Source organism: Mixophyes fleayi, chromosome 2, assembly GCF_038048845.1.
Source record: "Mixophyes fleayi isolate aMixFle1 chromosome 2, aMixFle1.hap1, whole genome shotgun sequence".
NCBI lineage: Eukaryota > Metazoa > Chordata > Amphibia > Anura > Limnodynastidae > Mixophyes > Mixophyes fleayi.
In genome coordinates this window covers 124,793,871-124,810,856 of record NC_134403.1, presented here as the reverse complement: position 1 = coordinate 124,810,856, position 16,986 = coordinate 124,793,871, and the positions used below count along the sequence as shown (strand labels likewise).

Here is a 16,986-nt window from a genome sequence, read left to right as displayed (position 1 = left end):
GACTAGGAAAATAAAATATCTGGGAGTCTACCTCACATCCCGATACGATCTCCTCTACCAGGAGAACTTCCCACCTCCCTTCTCCAAAACTCAATCTGATTTGGCTTCTTGGAACCGCCTTATTATCTCGTGGCTGGGCAGGATCATCACAGTAAAAATGAATATCATACCCAAATGGCTGTACCTCTTCCAAACCCTGCCAGTTTCTGTCCCTGCCACCCTCCTATCCAACATCCAGAAGGCTCTTACTCTGTTTATCTGGAATCATAGGCCTCCACGGGTTTCGGTTGCTGTCTTGAAGAAACCTATTCCCGGTGGTGGTAGGGGCCTACCCGATATTAAGAAGTACTACCTGGCAAAATTGTTGCATCATATGCCCCCTCAGGTTCTATGTCATGGCTTGACCTGGAGGCGGCGCATACTGCCCTCCCTGATCTGACCCCGCTCTGGGGCCTGCCCCCTATACATCGCCCCTCGCCTTCTAAACGCCTTCCCACCATTAAATTTGACATTAAGATTTGGGATTCCTACTCCTTTAAACTAAAGATTACATCTGCCCTCTCTCCCCTGATCCCCATCTGGTTTAATCCCATATTTCCTCCCGGACTCTAGATTGAGACACCGTCTCTGTACTCAGGCTGGACTTAAATTTCCATCAGACTTCTTGAAACAAGGCCAGTGGCTTCCACTGGCTGAGCTCCAGTCCCACACTCCAGATCGGACGCTTAGACCCTTTGAGTTCTTTCAAATCAGCCATTTTTTGCGATCCCTGCCACCCAAATTTATACTGCGTCCCCTCACTCCATTTGAGAACCTATGCAAACTCCACCCCATGTCCAAAGGCATGATATCACAGCTTTATAGTATCTTTCTTGATTCCACTCTTCACCCTCAGCTAGCCCATGAGGTTGAATGGGAGAGAGATCTCGGCCCTCCGCCAGATGAGGAGGCCTGGGAGGACATGAGACTGGGGATAGCCAAAAGCTCTATATCGACCAGACTAAAAGAAACATCCTATAAAATTTACTATCGCTGGTATTACACTTCCACTCGACTTCATGCAATGTTCCCTTCCTCGTCGCCTGACTGTTGGCGGAGCTGTGCCCACAGGGGTTCTATGATACATATCTGGTGGACTTGTCCAATCATTGCTCCCTTCTGGGACACGATCCGTGGCTTTATAAATACTTTATTTGAGACTCCCGTTGCGAAGGACCCTTGGATCTTTCTCCTTTGCTACCCTCCCCTGGATCTTGATAAATTCTCCAAAAAATTGACAACGCACATCCTCACAGCCGCCAAATCTCTCATTGCCCTCAACTGGAAGCGCAGTTCTTCTCCATCTTTTTCGGCCCTTAAAAAACAAATTTGGAATGTCGCTGCAATGGAAGAGATTACTTCCCACCTATACGACAGAGGTTACGCTTTCAGCCAAGTTTGGGCTCTATGGCAAATGGCTGAAAGCGCGTTTCCCTCTGACACTTAATTTCCTTGTGGAGGCCCATGTGTGGCGAGTGGGACCCTGCTCCTGCTCTACCAACCCTCGACCTTCTAACACACTCATTGCCTTCTCTCTGACCGCATCCTTGTCTATCTTCTGTGGTCTTCCTTCTTCCCTTCCCCCTTTTTTATTTAAACACCCCCCCCCCCAGTTCTATTTTGATGTTGTCTGATCGATGTAAGGTAAAGCAAGAAATAACATAACAAACTGGTCAGTTTACATCTCAAGTTTTTTGTGGATGTCCTCACTGGATTTCATTACAATATAAATGTCTTCTGATTTTGTATCTTGTATGCCTTGTATTGCTTGACCATTCAAAATAAAGAATTATAAAAAAATAAAAAAAAAATATTTGCTTTTTGTAGCAACACAAAAAAAAGTTAAATTATGTAGAAAGGACTAACATTTGAAACATCTTGCAATATTAAAATTAAGGTTAATAATAATTTTGATCTTCGTTAGCTGCACAAATTCAAGCAATCCTCCAACATGTATCGCAATCATTTAAAAAGTTCCCACATGTGAATTGGACCAAGGACATGTGGTGTATCCAAAGAATGGACATTGCTTATCTAAATGAGGGAGAGAGTACACAATTACTGCTTAATTTTACTCAGTCACGCTCACAAATTACCAGGACGTGAAAATATGTATCTATACAGTGAAGATGTAGGCTTTCAATGCAACCACTTTATAAAGCGAAGTGACAGGAATAGCAACTAGAAGTTACATGTACACACAATGCTCAAACATGCAACTTGGGAATACTGGAACCTGGGGATAGAGAGAATCAGGCAGTTGTCACCAAGAAATCTGACAGTGTCTGAACTCCTACCTCTTTACACCCAGATCTGCTGAGAATGACGATTGACCGTGTTAATGACACCACCAGCTGGTGGACGGCACAGTATCGCATACCTGAGGTGCGACTATGGTAACTTTATTAATCTCTACCCACAGGCCTGCTAAAACTTAAAAAAACAAAACAAATAAAAACAATAAAAACACAGAAACATACATCTGTGGCTTCTTGGTCTATCTTGTAAAAAAAACAAAAAAAAAAAAACTTTGGTTTTCTACAGTCAGGCAAAACTGTCTAGTTGATAGTTTAGCCCAGACAGTTTGGGTGCAGCCCTTCTGGCAGAAACAGCTTTAGGTTATTAGCCAAAGCTTCCTCATCTCGCAGCACATCCTATGGTGGGGTGGTGAGCGCAGATAACATTTCTTTTATCCCCACACACACCTTCAAGTAAAGGACCTGTGCAGGTGGGATCACTTGGCCAAGGTGAATTAGCTGAAGATTCAGATATGAAAGATTCCTTGTACTTGGTCAAGGAGACTTCTAGGAGGCAGAGGGGTGAAGATTGAGCAAAGACCTTCCGATTGACCCTTAGCATTCACAACAACGAAGAATCAGTTATTCCAGACCTAACTTGTTTCTTTATCCACATTAAATTTCCTTTCCTACCTCCCTCCACAGCTTCAAGATTTGCTTTGTGAAGCGTGGACCATCAAGTAGGCTACAGTCCATTGATCATTTCCCTAGTGAGGATATAGAAAAATCTGAGTTTTCTCTTAAGCTGGATGCCCCCATAGTGCCCTTATAAAGACCATAACAATTCCATTTCTTAATGCAGCAGCTCTTAAAAGAAACAATGAGGTACCTTAAAATAGCTTTAATTTCCTATGTACATTGCTGTTGGTTCATCGCTTAGAACCATATTAGTACCAGCCTGGGTTAATGGGGGCAGATGAAAATGATCAGTACAGCACATGGAAGGGTTAGTCTAGTAACCCAAGGTCTGAATTGTTAACATTGATTGCCTGAATCAGGGAAGCATCAGAGTATCTGGGAGATACAGGATTAATTGGGGCTGAAAGATGTATGCTCTGACTTCAAGCTTGAAAAGCGGATACGCAGTCCAAGAGCATAACGGAGTCTTTTGTGGGCAATGTACTTTTTGGCTCTAGACTGGATAAAGTCAGGACACAGATGAAAAGTTCTTTCCTCCTTGTTAATGATCAAAGCCTAGAAGGCCTCAATTTTTTGCCCTCACACTTCTCAGGGAAAGATAGATGTTCTAAATTCCATAAGGCTTTGCATTGAGGGCAAAAGAGGGAAACCGCCCTGATCAGCTAACTGACCAGTTTCCAAACCCTCAAATTAAGTCAGAATGATGGGTCGCTTACCCAGGGAGATCGCCTTCTTCTGTTCAAGGAAAAGTGAACCTAAGTTCCCTAAGCAAAACGAGGCAAGCTATTTTGAAAGGGATTCATACATTAAGAATGCACTTTCTGTGCAGTATCTTTAGCCTGGATGTATTATAAAATTACTGCAAAAGACAATTCTTAATTGTTATCTATGCTTTATGCTCCCCTACGAAGCCATTATTTAAGTGAATAAACTCAACCCAGACAGACAGCTGGGCACTTTGCACTGGCCCTTAATATGATGGATATATTTGAAACTTAACACTAATCTTTGCAATGTCATTAAATTGTAGTAACGCAATATGAATTTCATCTTTGGGGAAAAAAAAAAAAGAGAAAAGTACTTACGGTTTTGTAGCATCTGCATGATGTGCTCCTTAATCATGGGGAGAACAATTTTTCCACCAAGGCCGCAAGCCATTCTGTCCAAAGCACTTTCACCAGCCACGGCATTGCTGAATTAAGGGGGCAGAAGATTGTTGTTGTTTTTTTTAGGTTAAATAAGCCATTTTCAAAGAGTTAGACAAATTTAGAATCCCATTTCCTTTATTTTGGCATGGATCATATGAAAGTATTGTGCCATCCTTTCTTAGGCGATGCATTTTAAAGTGACCTAGTGGACAATGTTTTCATTTTAAAAAAAAAGTTCAGAGGAAAAAAAAACTGGCTTTAGTGTCAAATTGGGTTTTAGTTTTTAAAGAGTGCAGCGATCAAAATGTACAACACTGCACACATATTGAAGAATACCTGTCAAAATCATCATCTTCCAACTCATCTGCATTTGACCAATCTTCATCATCTTCCAAATCTACCATCATTGCCAACATCTGTGGTACTGGGGAAAAAAAAAAAAAGGATCATGTGCTTCATCCAAGTATTTGAACAAACAGACTTGAAATCTTGGTGCAGTAAAAATTTACCAGCTTTCTAATATTCAGTTCTTCAGCATAAATCAAAGATTACTTACTAGCCTGGGCAACAATACTTGTATGTTTCCTCAGCATAGCTGCTGCAGTCTCAGAAAGCGTGACAATAACCTCAAGTGCCAGCTGTCTCTGCATGTTACTCAAAGTGGTGTCTGCGCACAACTACATTTTAAAAAACAAAACAAAATAAAACCTCAGGCTTGGCTTAATATTTTTTCAGATGTGACATTTGTTTTTTGGGACACACTCGTACCTTCAAGCTGAGTTGCAATGTTGCTTCCAGGTGGGGTCGCAAATATTTAGGAACCGTATCTGCGATTTCCACTAGTGACTTCAGGACTGAGTCATCATTCTGATAACAGGATTCATTAACAGACTAAAAAGACAGGAAAATGGTATGGAATCATGAACAAATGAACAGTGTCAATATCTAAATTTTACACAGCCCAAGGCAGTTTGCACAATTACATGAAGGAATAAAAATGTTAGTAATAGTTTAAACAGACACTGAAATAAACAGGATAATGTCTACATAGGGATTTTTTTTGCAGTGTCTGTTCTATGAACCCTGGAGGAGCACAATGCTTGCTGGAGGGCTCAGCAAGGTTTGGCTGTCGCACTCACAAACAAGGACTAGAGGGCAGCAATGATGCAGGTCTCTACAAAAGCACTATACAGGTTCTGCTAATAGCGAAATCGCACACCACCTCATGGGACTCCAGGATGCAGTGCAGCTCAGTGATCTCTAGTTTTCAGCACTACAGGACTAAACCCATGGGACCTGGTCAAACGACCAGACCGATCATTGTGCACTGATAACAGGTTCAACCTTGATTGGATAAAGGGCTGATTTAGCCAGCAAAAGCTCAATATGTAAAAAAGTAAAAATGTAGTGTATAATATTATTACCTTCGAGTGGTGTAACTTAACAGTTCCTATTAGAGCTACAAAAGCAATAAACGGCATTTATACCAAGATCCAACATTTTTCCTGTGAAGAGGGAACCCTGATGTGAAGAGAGGCTCTTTAGAAACCATTCCATTCTATTAGTTAAAGCAGCCTTTAAGGACGCCATGTCGGAAACTGAAATCTTAGTGCTCTAGGACATCCTAAATCATTTTAAGAGCTTATACAGATCTACAAACTCCTGTGTATCCACCTGGTGACTCCTGCCAGGATGGACGGTACAAAATAAATTCTAAAGTGAGGAACCAGACCAAATGACTCCTGGTAACAGGGATCAGTGACAAGCTGAAAATTCCAAAATTAGGTTTCTAGACGTATTTTTTTTTAATTCCTTTTTATAACTAAATTCCATCTGATCCATGAATGACAGACAGTACTGAAGATGTATATGAAGTGGTCTAGGGACGCTGCATCTGAAACCTAGCCGAATGAAAGGATTGATCTATAGCCAACATTTTTTTGTTGCCAAAATAAAGCAAAAGACATAATGCAATATAAAGTAAAAATGGCAGCAGAGGAAATAAGTCAAAATATTAAAGAAAAATTAAGCAAAAAAAAGGAATAAACCATTGACTGAAAAACATTCAGCATGGTCATAATCGTCTGAAGTGAGAAGATATATAAAGGTATTAAAGACCAGAAATATGTAAATTCAAAGTGCCACATGGATCTTACCTGCAAGATTCCAGGTAATAAGTCTGCAAAGTGCTTCAGTAATGGGACACTGTGTTCATTGGCCAGAACAAATGCACCAGCAGCTCTAGCAGACAATGTCCTGATCTATAGGGGAAAAGAGAACCATAAAGAATATATGCAAGAAAACATGCCATTAGTAACAGTGATTTTAATAAGAAGCACTCTGTGCAAAGTACTTCAAGTAAAAATAAATTTGTCTTGAGGAGAAAGCAGGACGGTCATGGTTAAACAAAGCAAATAACTACAATGTGATGAAGTGTAGCACTGTCTAAGCTTGGCATTTGTTGATAGACAGCAATGCCAACACTGACTCCTACAGGTGCCACAGAACTTACAGAGGGACAATAGGTGGTAGAGCAGCTTTAAGATTCCTGCTATCCTTCCAATCTGCTCCTCAAACATAATTCATTTGGGGATTTTAAGAATGAAGGCAAGTGCATTTAACAGCGTTAAATACATTAACCTTTACTACATCATATTTTAACATATTTCTTTAAAAATATGTATAGTCATTCTCAAATCACACTCTTAAAATATCAGAAAAACCTTTTCTTGATGTATACAACTAGTAGTTAAGAATAAGCAGCAAAGATATAGATTATATAGCTATCCCCAATAGATAAAAATACTTACTCCAGGATTATTCTGGTCCTGCATGCACTGCACAAGCATTCTTTTGATTACTTCTAGGTAATGTTGCTGCTGATTTCCAAATATACCAGGGAAGTTCCTGTGAAAATATAGACATAGTTACACTTCTGCATCTCTTCAGGTGCTGCGTATCAACAGTGCAGTCTGGATTATATATACAGTACATTTTAAGATGGTATTAAAATTATCAAAACTGCTTATACTATAGCGATCCATCCTTATAAGCCGTTATGCTACCTTCAACAAAATGTAAATACTGCATTACAATATATAATTCAAACTATAAGTCCCTTTTTTATTACATCACACACTACAAACTCAGCCAAAGCGGACAGTTAAAGTTAGCATTAGAAAGATGGAGCAGTCATTTCTTATGTTGTGTTGAGCACAATGTCAATCTAGGACTAAGTATCTGCGATGAGAGGACAAAAAAAAACTATATCCTTGTTCAGTAGGCATGACCATTTTATGGAAGCCATCTAACTTGTAGGATGGTTAAATATTGATGAAGATCTCAGATTTGAAATCTTAGTAGGCATGGTTACATTTCATTTGACAGAGGTGTGCACTAAACATTCTAATGACAGATATTTATAAATACATATTCAGGTAAACAAGGGTAATTCCCACTGGGAGTGGACGGATGATTTTATATATAGGGGGGAGGTTTCATTAAGAATGTGTTGTCCATAAATGGACAACCTTTGATATTTTATGAATGGTCCCTTGTTTGAGATTTTGTAATAAACTTATTTGTAATCAGCAAATTACTTCAATAATTCATAAAGTATCCAATTCCCAACATTATTTCTTATGTCGTTCTCATACTTGGTCTACCACAGGATTATCAGTGGACAAACATTTGAAACTTTGTTAACAGGTTAAAGGCACTACACATATTAGCTTTGCAACATTGTAGACTCTCAATGACTCCCTAGGAGATTACATTTTTTTATAAAATACTTGCTATCTAAACCAAACATATTTTTCTACATATAACCACCAATAAATAATTTGTGGTTCTTGCTTTAGCATCAGTCCACCTTTCCAACAGCAAAAAGCAGGTATACATAAGTTATCATAATAAGATCTACACTCAAAAATAATGCATTTTGCTAGTATGAACAGTCTTAAATGCAAAAATGTGAAGGAATAAAAGCTTTCTTTGAACTGCCACTGAATTTGTTTCCTGGCTCCACAAATTGCCAACTATGCATCATCCACTATAGTTCTGACTCTGGCTTGATGGGGCAAGTTGTGGACACAAACGTTGTTTACATCCCAAAGCTCACCTCTGACGCTGTTCCTTATCAACGGCTCTTTACTCTTTGGAATCAGGAGGGGATCTCAAGTGCCGGCTAGCTGGTGACCTCTTTGGGCGTTTCCTTATTTGGCGATATAAAAACTAAGCAGTTGCTGCTTAATTTCCGAAACCTGGCGCTATTTCCAGTTAAAACATTTTCTGACTTCAGCTAATGTTCACAAGAAAGATTGCAAGGAACTCAATATTTGAGTCTATGTGTATATATATCGTCAGCTTGCCCATCTCAGTTGCCATTTATGATTTACAAATTGCTCATTGAGAAACTGTTTAACGCAATTACAAAATTCATTGGGACTGGCAAAGAGCTCTTGGTGGTGCAGCTGTGGAAAACTATTGGGCAAACATATTTGGAGCCACTCAGGCCTGCTCGATTAGTGTAATGGTTTTGGAAACACAATATAAAGTATTAACCAGATGGTACCGCTGCCCTAGCCTCTTGTCGAGAATCTACCCAGGGACTGCAAAAATTAGTTGAAGGTTTAATGAGGCAGTTGGAACACCTCTTCCAAAATACGTCCCTTCTGCAATTTGGCGATTTCTACTTCACAAAAATACATTGGTAAGCAAAACCCCAGAGACTCCATCTTTTTGGCTCCTTAATAGGACTACTATGCCAATATCCCAATAGAAAAAACCCTCTTATAAATAGTCCAATTCGTGCATCAAAAACGGTAATCCTGGTTCATGGGCGGTCTATTACACTCCCAACATTAAAAAAGTGGTTTGACAAGATAGAATTTTTCCGGAGAATGGACATTATGTTATCCTCAGTCGATAAATGTAATTATCTATTATGCCACCTTTGGCAGCTGGTTAGAATTCACCGACACTGAACCATATAATCCGCCTCATCCTGAAGATGACTGAAAATAGTCTATCACTGATTTCCTCCACTATGTCCATTGGAGGGACTTCGAGAGATCCTGTAGCATGAATCACTCCCTTGTCTCCCTACCTTCCCTCAACATCCCTGTTTGTTATTGTACTTGTGTTCGCCTGCCGTCAAGTGGATAACACTGCGTAAATCACTCCAATGTACCTTTATTTCTTTTTGGATTGTTGTAGATTTTACCAGCAACTCAAGGTATATCTGTATTATTGATCTGACATTCGTTACAGTTCGTTATCTTCTACATATTATGTTATAAGTATATGGTGTATTACTAAAGCCTTCTGTAGCTTGGTCTTGCATTTAAAAAATAAATAAATAAACAGTACCAGAAGATGTGCAGAGCAGACTCGCGCAGTCCAACATCCTGAGAGCTCACAGAATCAAATAAGAACTTCAAAGCTTCAGGCCACTGATTATTGCCATCATCATCTGATAAGACATTAACATCTTAATGCTAGCCATGAACAAGGAAAAAGGTTTATTTTTTACTGAAAGAATACATGAATACTCTAATACAAAGTAAGCATTACAGTAAATATATACAGTATGTAAAAACAAGAATGGCATATGTTTAGATGGAGTGGTTATTGGTTTCCTGTATGTCTATGGGTGAGATTCAATTATAAGCAAAGTGTCACCGAAGCCATACGCGATGAGATTCCACAGCAATGTCTGGCCTGAAATCTCCCCTTAGAAGTGCAAGTAAAAAACGAGTGGAAATTCCTCAACCATTTTAACCAGAAAAAAATGCACAGGAGCACATCCCTCGAGGCTCTGGTGGCACTTCGCAGTCAATTGAATTACCCGGAAGTATATAAAAAAATTGCAGTTAAACCCAACAGAAAACAACCATTTACTTATCCAACTTACGACATTTTCAAGTGCAGTACAGTGACTAGTTCACCTCAAAGGGGAATGCAAAACTGGAAATGCATTTTCTAGGTTTCATTGCATGTATCAGCCAGGACAGAGTTGAAAACTTGCAGTATTTATTTCAATCCTATTAAAAATAATGTACTAAGATTGTATGACTGGCCTTACCGATTAAATTCCTAGCCAATTCTGCGACAATGTCACAGATCTTCTTCCTCATACTGGACTGAGCTTCCAGCTGAATGACAAGTAGTAGTTCACTTTTAATAGCATTCTGGACTTCAGTAGGGAGGGATGGATAGACTTCTTCAAAGGAGGATGACAGGAGCCGTCGCAATAAGACGGCTGCCATCTGTCTTGTCTGAAACAAATAACCCAAAATAAGCTCAAGAGTAGTATCTGTGGACAAATATCACAAGAAGTCAGAATTGAAAGCAGTCACAAATAAGAAAATGTCTCCAAATTCATCTACAACTCATGTGTCAATTTTTTTTGTTGTTGCTGTTGCTCATTATCAAAATTAAGATTGGCCTCTGAAGCAGCTAAAAATGTTGTGTATTCTCAACACCAGCAGAGGTATCCAAAGTCATTCTGGAACAGTCTTACTTATTATAAGCTCCTCTCATTAGGAAATGAACACTGTTCATTGCAGCAAAAAGATTCCAAAAAAAACAGTGAATGTCCCGATTTTGTTTATAACCTTTCAATATTGAGTTTTTATGTAGTTTACCCTACCTAATCTTTATTATTCTGACCTGTGCGCTTTATTGTGTGAAGTATGCTATTTGCCAAAATCTGGAAGATTGAAATGAAACATCTTAAGTGCTGTCCACCAAAACAAATATATTAATAGTAAGAGAGAAGAGGGTGTTGGTGTGGTATCTTCTGACATCAATATAGCATGGAAGAACAAAGTGAGCAGTGCCACTCTTAAATGGTTCAACTAAACTTTCACTTTAAATCCACATACAGCTGTTGTACAACATTCCCCTAATTTACACAAATTATGAGGAGCTGTATAATAAGCCTTATCTGCTTACTAGTAATTGTTGTACAGTTCATTCATCTCATACAGGAGTTTTTTTTACCACTTTACATGTCTTAGATTTAAAAATGCACTAAGCTAAACAGATAATCAGGGTATAATCTCACCTCTTCAGCAGCTGCTGCATTTCTTATTGCTTGCAGAAGGAACGTGATCTTGGATGGACCAGGGATGCTGTCATAGGTTTCCTGTAAAAGCAATAACATACCTTAACATTTTAAAAATTAAAATAAGATCTGGTGCCATAGTATTAGAAACGTTTTCTAACCAGAAAAATAAACACCTCTACAGCTTCAAATGTATTTATTGGCATCATTTAGAAATCTGATGTAAAAAAATTCAGTCTGGTAATAGTTCTACTGCTCTTGCATTGAACCATCATTCGATGTTAGGGTGAATGCACTATACTTATCAAATGTTTCTCTGCCCACAAAATATTAGATTACATGGGTCGTCTCACACTATTTATATTTTTAACAACCCACGAATTTGGTTTCTAGATAGAATTTTCAATTTTGATAGCTGCACATTTACAGCAGAATGGATGGTAGTGATTTATAGTATAAGGCTGGGTACACACTACAGGGTTTTCAGCCAATTATTGTGCCAACACCACAAACTACCGCTCGGCCAGATTACAGTGCGTACTCTCCAACGATGATTGTTCCAAAGCAGATTTGTTCTTTTACACCAGACTAAAAATCTTGTTCAATGATGGAACAATGTTGTTCCAATTCTGCAGTGTGTATGCACTAAAGACCAGCAGCATCCATATCTCTCTATGGAGTGTGCAGAGTCATGATCTTTTTAACCGATGTTTATGACAGATGAAGAGCACAGATCTGAAGGTAAATCCTGTAAAATGCGTTTAGTGTGTACACATGAATTGGCATGCTGATCAGGACTTTTTTTCCCTGTAGTTGTTAAAATCATTAAAGAGGTCGCATCGGGAGAAATTCATTTATAAAAGTTTTTAAAGTCAGTGACAAAGGCTATAAGGATCAACTTTCACAGAAATATGCTAGCACTCAGCAGCATGCATAGAGCAACTTCTGAACAATTTTCTAGCCAGACCTGTTCAGACACGACAACTAGGTTTACTGTTTAAACCATTCGCACTCATGAAAGGGCAAGTTGAATGTTAGACTAAGATTAATGATACAAAGCAGCTTCATGCGTTCCAATGTAAAGAAAAATAAAATAAAGAAGAAATTGTAGCCAATGAATGGTAAACGGATTTTTTAGTTTTGCATTACAGGACAAGCTACATGCAGCCCTGTTTCCAAGACTCTGTTTATGGGGAGGGAAACATTAGCAAAAAAAAGTTACCTAGAGGTTAGTGCAATTACTGTGGTAAACAAGAATGGGTAAACCTTCAGAATTTTTGTGACTTCTAGTAAAATATGGGGCAGCTCAGTGGTTAGCACTTCTGTCTCACAGCACTGGGGTCACAAGTTTGATTCCAGACCATGGCCTTATCTATGTGGAGTTTGTAGGTTCTCCCCGTGTTTGGGAGGTTTTCCTCCAGGTGCTCCGGTTTCCTCTCACTCCAAAAACTTACCGGTAGGTTAATTGGTTGCTATCTCACTCTCTGTGTTTGTATGTATGTTAGGGAATTAAGACTGTAAGCTCCAATGGGGCAGGGACTGATTGATGCGAGTGTGCTCTCTGTACAGCGCTGTAGAAATAGTGGCGCTATATAAATGACGATGAAAGGATATTTTGTTCAGTTTTTAAATTGATCAAAATCACCATGACACATATACATTATATATAATATACATATCTCTATCTAATCTACACCAGGTGGACTTTGGTCATTTAACAATTTGGAACCATTGAACTACAATTCAAATGAATGGAACAGAAAACCTTAAATTCCCCCCCCCCAAAAATAAAAAATCCCCTCGTCATATTAGGAACCAGCATTTAGGGAGACGTCCACCAAGAACAAGCTTTATCCGTTGAGTGTCATAACTGTGAATGGATTTATGAGGTTTGCTTTACATGCTGAATGCTTTGCGCATAGTGCTCGCGAAAGGATTGTGCTTCTATTGCACTTTGCATACAAAACAGAAGTGTACTGGAGGCACCTCTCACTATGCAGTACAGCATAATGACCAGTTAGCTTTAAGACTCCATTGATGCTGTTCTCTTCCACTGATTCCCCCTTTCATTCACTTGCATTGAACGTGAGTAGGTATGGGATCATTGGAACCAATCAATTCCATCCCCATTTACATGCTTTTATGAAAGTTAAAAACCTTGCATTTACTAGTGGTTTTTAACACCTGTAGGGTAGGTAATGCAAGGATATGTTTTTTCATTTGTCAAGACAAAATAAGTGATTAAGACAGCAAAATAATTCAAGGAAGTGTGTAGACATCCAAAAACACAGTTCTTAGAAACCAGCACCACTAATACTTAAGTTGACCATACTGTCATGACATATTTGTATGCAGAAATGTAACTAACATACGGTATAAGGAAATGCTGACTAAAAACAGAAATATCCCTCCAGATGGGATACCAAATATGTATGCTTTTGAAAGTCTGATGCAGCTCTGAATCCATAAAGATATTAATTCCAGCATGAGTGTAGGAAGTTTGCAGAGGTTTTCATTTGTAGGGTATGATTTGTTGATCAATTTGCCATACACAGGAAGCACTACAAAAGCAGATTGGTCAACAAAAACTGAAATGACTGTTCTGATTCATTAGTTTGTGGTTAGTTTTACTCACTTCCTTTTAAATAAATAAATTTGCAAAGTCAGATTCATAATGACCAGTTTATAGTAGTGGCTTTTCTGCACTTTGCAGGGATGACATTTGTGCTAAGACTTAATCCAGGATTATCTCCTATGATGGAGTTTTAATGAAAAGGCAACTCATTTTTTTATTTATCTATCAACTTATATTATTTTTCTTCAATCAGCCTGGGATGATTAGATGCAGGTGAATTCTTCATCTACTACTCTTACTGTTGGTGTTTGGCCAACTCAGTCATAGAACGGGACCTCAAAGTAGCATATAAAAATAATCTGTGCTCAATTGCAACACTCACAACTAAGTTCCAAATTGCCTCTGGTAGAAAAGTCAATAACTGTTCATTGAGAACTTCATGATTTGAGTTTCCATGTTCGAGCAGCCACACTCAAGCCTCAGATCACCATGCACAATGCCAAATTTAAAATAAAATGGTGTAAAGCACATCGCCATTGGCCTCTGGAGCAGTGGAGACGCAGTCTCTGCAGTGAAGAATTACATTACACCATCTGATAGTCTGGCAGAGAAATCTGGGTTTGGTAGATGCCAGAATGCTTCCTACCCAAACACTGTCAACTGTACTTTTGGTGGAGGATGAATAATGGTACGGTCTGAGGCTGTTTTTCATGATTTTGTCTGTGCCCTTACTTCCAGTGAAGGTAATTCTTAATGCCACAGAATACAATTACATTCTAGAGAATTGTGTGCTCCCAATCTTGTGGCAACTGCCTAGGAAAGGCTCCTTCCTGTTACAACATGACAACGCTCCTGTGCACAAAAAGCGTTGTCCATTACAAAATAGCTTACAAAGTTTGGTGGGGGGAAAAAACGATTACACTTTTCTTTAAGCTACAATGCCATTTTACTTTCATGTTTACAGATATAGGCGAAAATAGATTAAACACAGACAAAAAAAATGTGCCTAAGCACACTTATTGAGATGTATATATAATCTGCTTCGAGATCATTTAATTTGACAGAATTTCTAATACAATAATGTTTTGGCATTAAGGTAACAAACAGGAATGGCAATAAATACAAAGAAAAATGGAATGTTAGAAAAGCTTAAAATCTAAAGAAGTATTGAGGGGACTGAAAAGGTTTAACTACATTTAAAAAAGGTAACCAGGGATAGGATAGAAAATAAATATATATATATATATATATACACACACATACATACACACACACACACATATATACACACGCAGACATACATATTATTTAGACTGTCATACAGATTAGCTTTAACTACTAAGCAGATAGCCTGCGCAACAAAACTTTAGTGAACTGGGCAGCATCACTTTGGTACCAGTTTCATCTCACAGGTGGACCTTAAAGCACTTAAAAAAGTCAGCTATTTGCTTAAAGTATAAATCTATGTGCCCATATATCCTATACAGCCAGCCACACAGAACAATGGAAGTCAGTGAATAGAGTAAAAGGGATTGAAACCCTGGCATTTCTGTTCTCAATTGTAACAAGAAAGAAAGTGCTGAACTGTGCAATGATGTCAGTGATAAAACAAGCAGCCAATGAGAATGTCCTTAGACAGACATTGGAGTTTAGTTCCATTCAACAGTGATTCCCCTGCAAGCCTCACAATGCTCCCTGCTGGGGAAGGATTAAGTCACTTTAGGAATAACAAAGACATTAGCTGGTTGTGAAAAGTTTTTGGTTTTTTTGAGAATAATGAAAGTGTGAAGATCGTACAACACATCCATGGCACATGGATTACCACAAAACTTTAGAAATGTGTGATGAGACCCAGACATTTTCACTGGCTATGTTGTATTTATGGACCTTGTAGACAAATAATGAAATAAAGTGACAAGCGAGAGCAGTAGTCGCATCAGCACATTAATTCCTGGTTTACTGGTGACATACTTTATACAGCACACTGAGTTTGCCAAAGGTGGACAGGGGTGGTAAGCTCTCCACAACAGATAAGTAGACACCAGGATCAGCATTGGCCTGAGGGGTACTGAGGTATGGAGATGAGGGGTAAGAGACCCAGTGACAGGTGTGTATAGGATCACTATGGACTGAGGGGTACTGTGTTATGGAGATGAGGGGTAAGACCCGGTGACAGGTGTGTATAGGATCACTATGAACTGAGGGGTACTGTGGAATGGAGATGAGGGGTAAGAGACCCAGTGACTGGTGTGTATAGGATCACTATGGACTGAGGGGTACTGTGTTATGGAGATGAGGGGTAAGACCCGGTGACAGGTGTGTATAGGATCACTATGAACTGAGGGGTACTGTGGTATGGAGATGAGGGGTAAGAGACCCAGTGACTGGTGTGTATAGGATCACTATGGACTGAGGGGTAAGACCCAGTGACAGGTGTGTATAGGATCACTATGAACTGAGGGGTACTGTGGTATGGAGATGAGGGGTAAGAGACCCAGTGACTGGTGTGTATAGGATCACTATGGACTGAGGGGTAAGACCCAGTGACAGGTGTGTATAGGATCACTATGGACTGAGGGGTACTGTGTTATGGAGATGAGGGGTAAGACCCGGTGACAGGTGTGTATAGGATCACTATGAACTGAGGGGTACTGTGGTATGGAGATGAGGGGTAAGAGACCCATGACTGGTGTGTATAGGATCACTATGGACTGAGGGGTAAGACCCAGTGACAGGTGTGTATAGGATCACTATGGACTGAGGGGTACTGTGTTATGGAGATGAGGGGTAAGAGACCCAGTGACAGGTGTGTATAGGATCACTATGGACTGAGGGGTACTGTGTTATGGAGATGAGGGGTAAGAGACCCAGTGACAGGTGTGTATAGGATCACTATGGACTGAGGGGAGCCTGTGCCCTGCTCATCAGCCGGGCAGCGCCGCTCTCTGCTCACACGTGGGCCGCGTTGGTGCAACGTGAGATTCAGCCGGTCACAGGGGACGCTTCACAGTACACAACCAACCCCGGCCCCCTGCTCACCTCGGCCTGCTTCCTGGTGCCGTTGTCCGGGCTCAGCAGGTTGCTCAGGAGCAGATAGAATTGCTGCTGCTCGGCCGCCATATCCGCAGCTCCACACGCACGGGGAGAGAGGGAGAGAGAGAGAGGGCGCGAGACCGAGCGCGGGCCGGAGGGACAGCCTAAGGGGGCGGGGCCAGGGAG

The 16,986-nt window shown here is 39.8% G+C and overlaps 1 protein-coding gene across 1 annotated transcript in view; it reads right to left on the bottom strand.

Moving 5' to 3' along the window:
* Positions 1-16,986, bottom strand: part of IPO5 (importin 5) — a 49,735-nt gene extending 32,749 nt beyond the window's left edge. Inside the window, exons 1-10 of the mRNA XM_075199927.1 lie at positions 16,807-16,986; positions 11,193-11,273; positions 10,209-10,401; positions 9,494-9,596; positions 6,934-7,030; positions 6,280-6,384; positions 4,892-5,014; positions 4,680-4,800; positions 4,460-4,547; positions 4,061-4,167 (exon numbers count right to left, since the gene is read on the bottom strand). Of these exons, the coding sequence (XP_075056028.1) occupies positions 4,061-4,167; positions 4,460-4,547; positions 4,680-4,800; positions 4,892-5,014; positions 6,280-6,384; positions 6,934-7,030; positions 9,494-9,596; positions 10,209-10,401; positions 11,193-11,273; positions 16,807-16,887 (1,099 nt within the window). The 5' untranslated portion in view covers positions 16,888-16,986. The remainder of the gene's footprint in view (positions 1-4,060; positions 4,168-4,459; positions 4,548-4,679; positions 4,801-4,891; positions 5,015-6,279; positions 6,385-6,933; positions 7,031-9,493; positions 9,597-10,208; positions 10,402-11,192; positions 11,274-16,806) is intronic.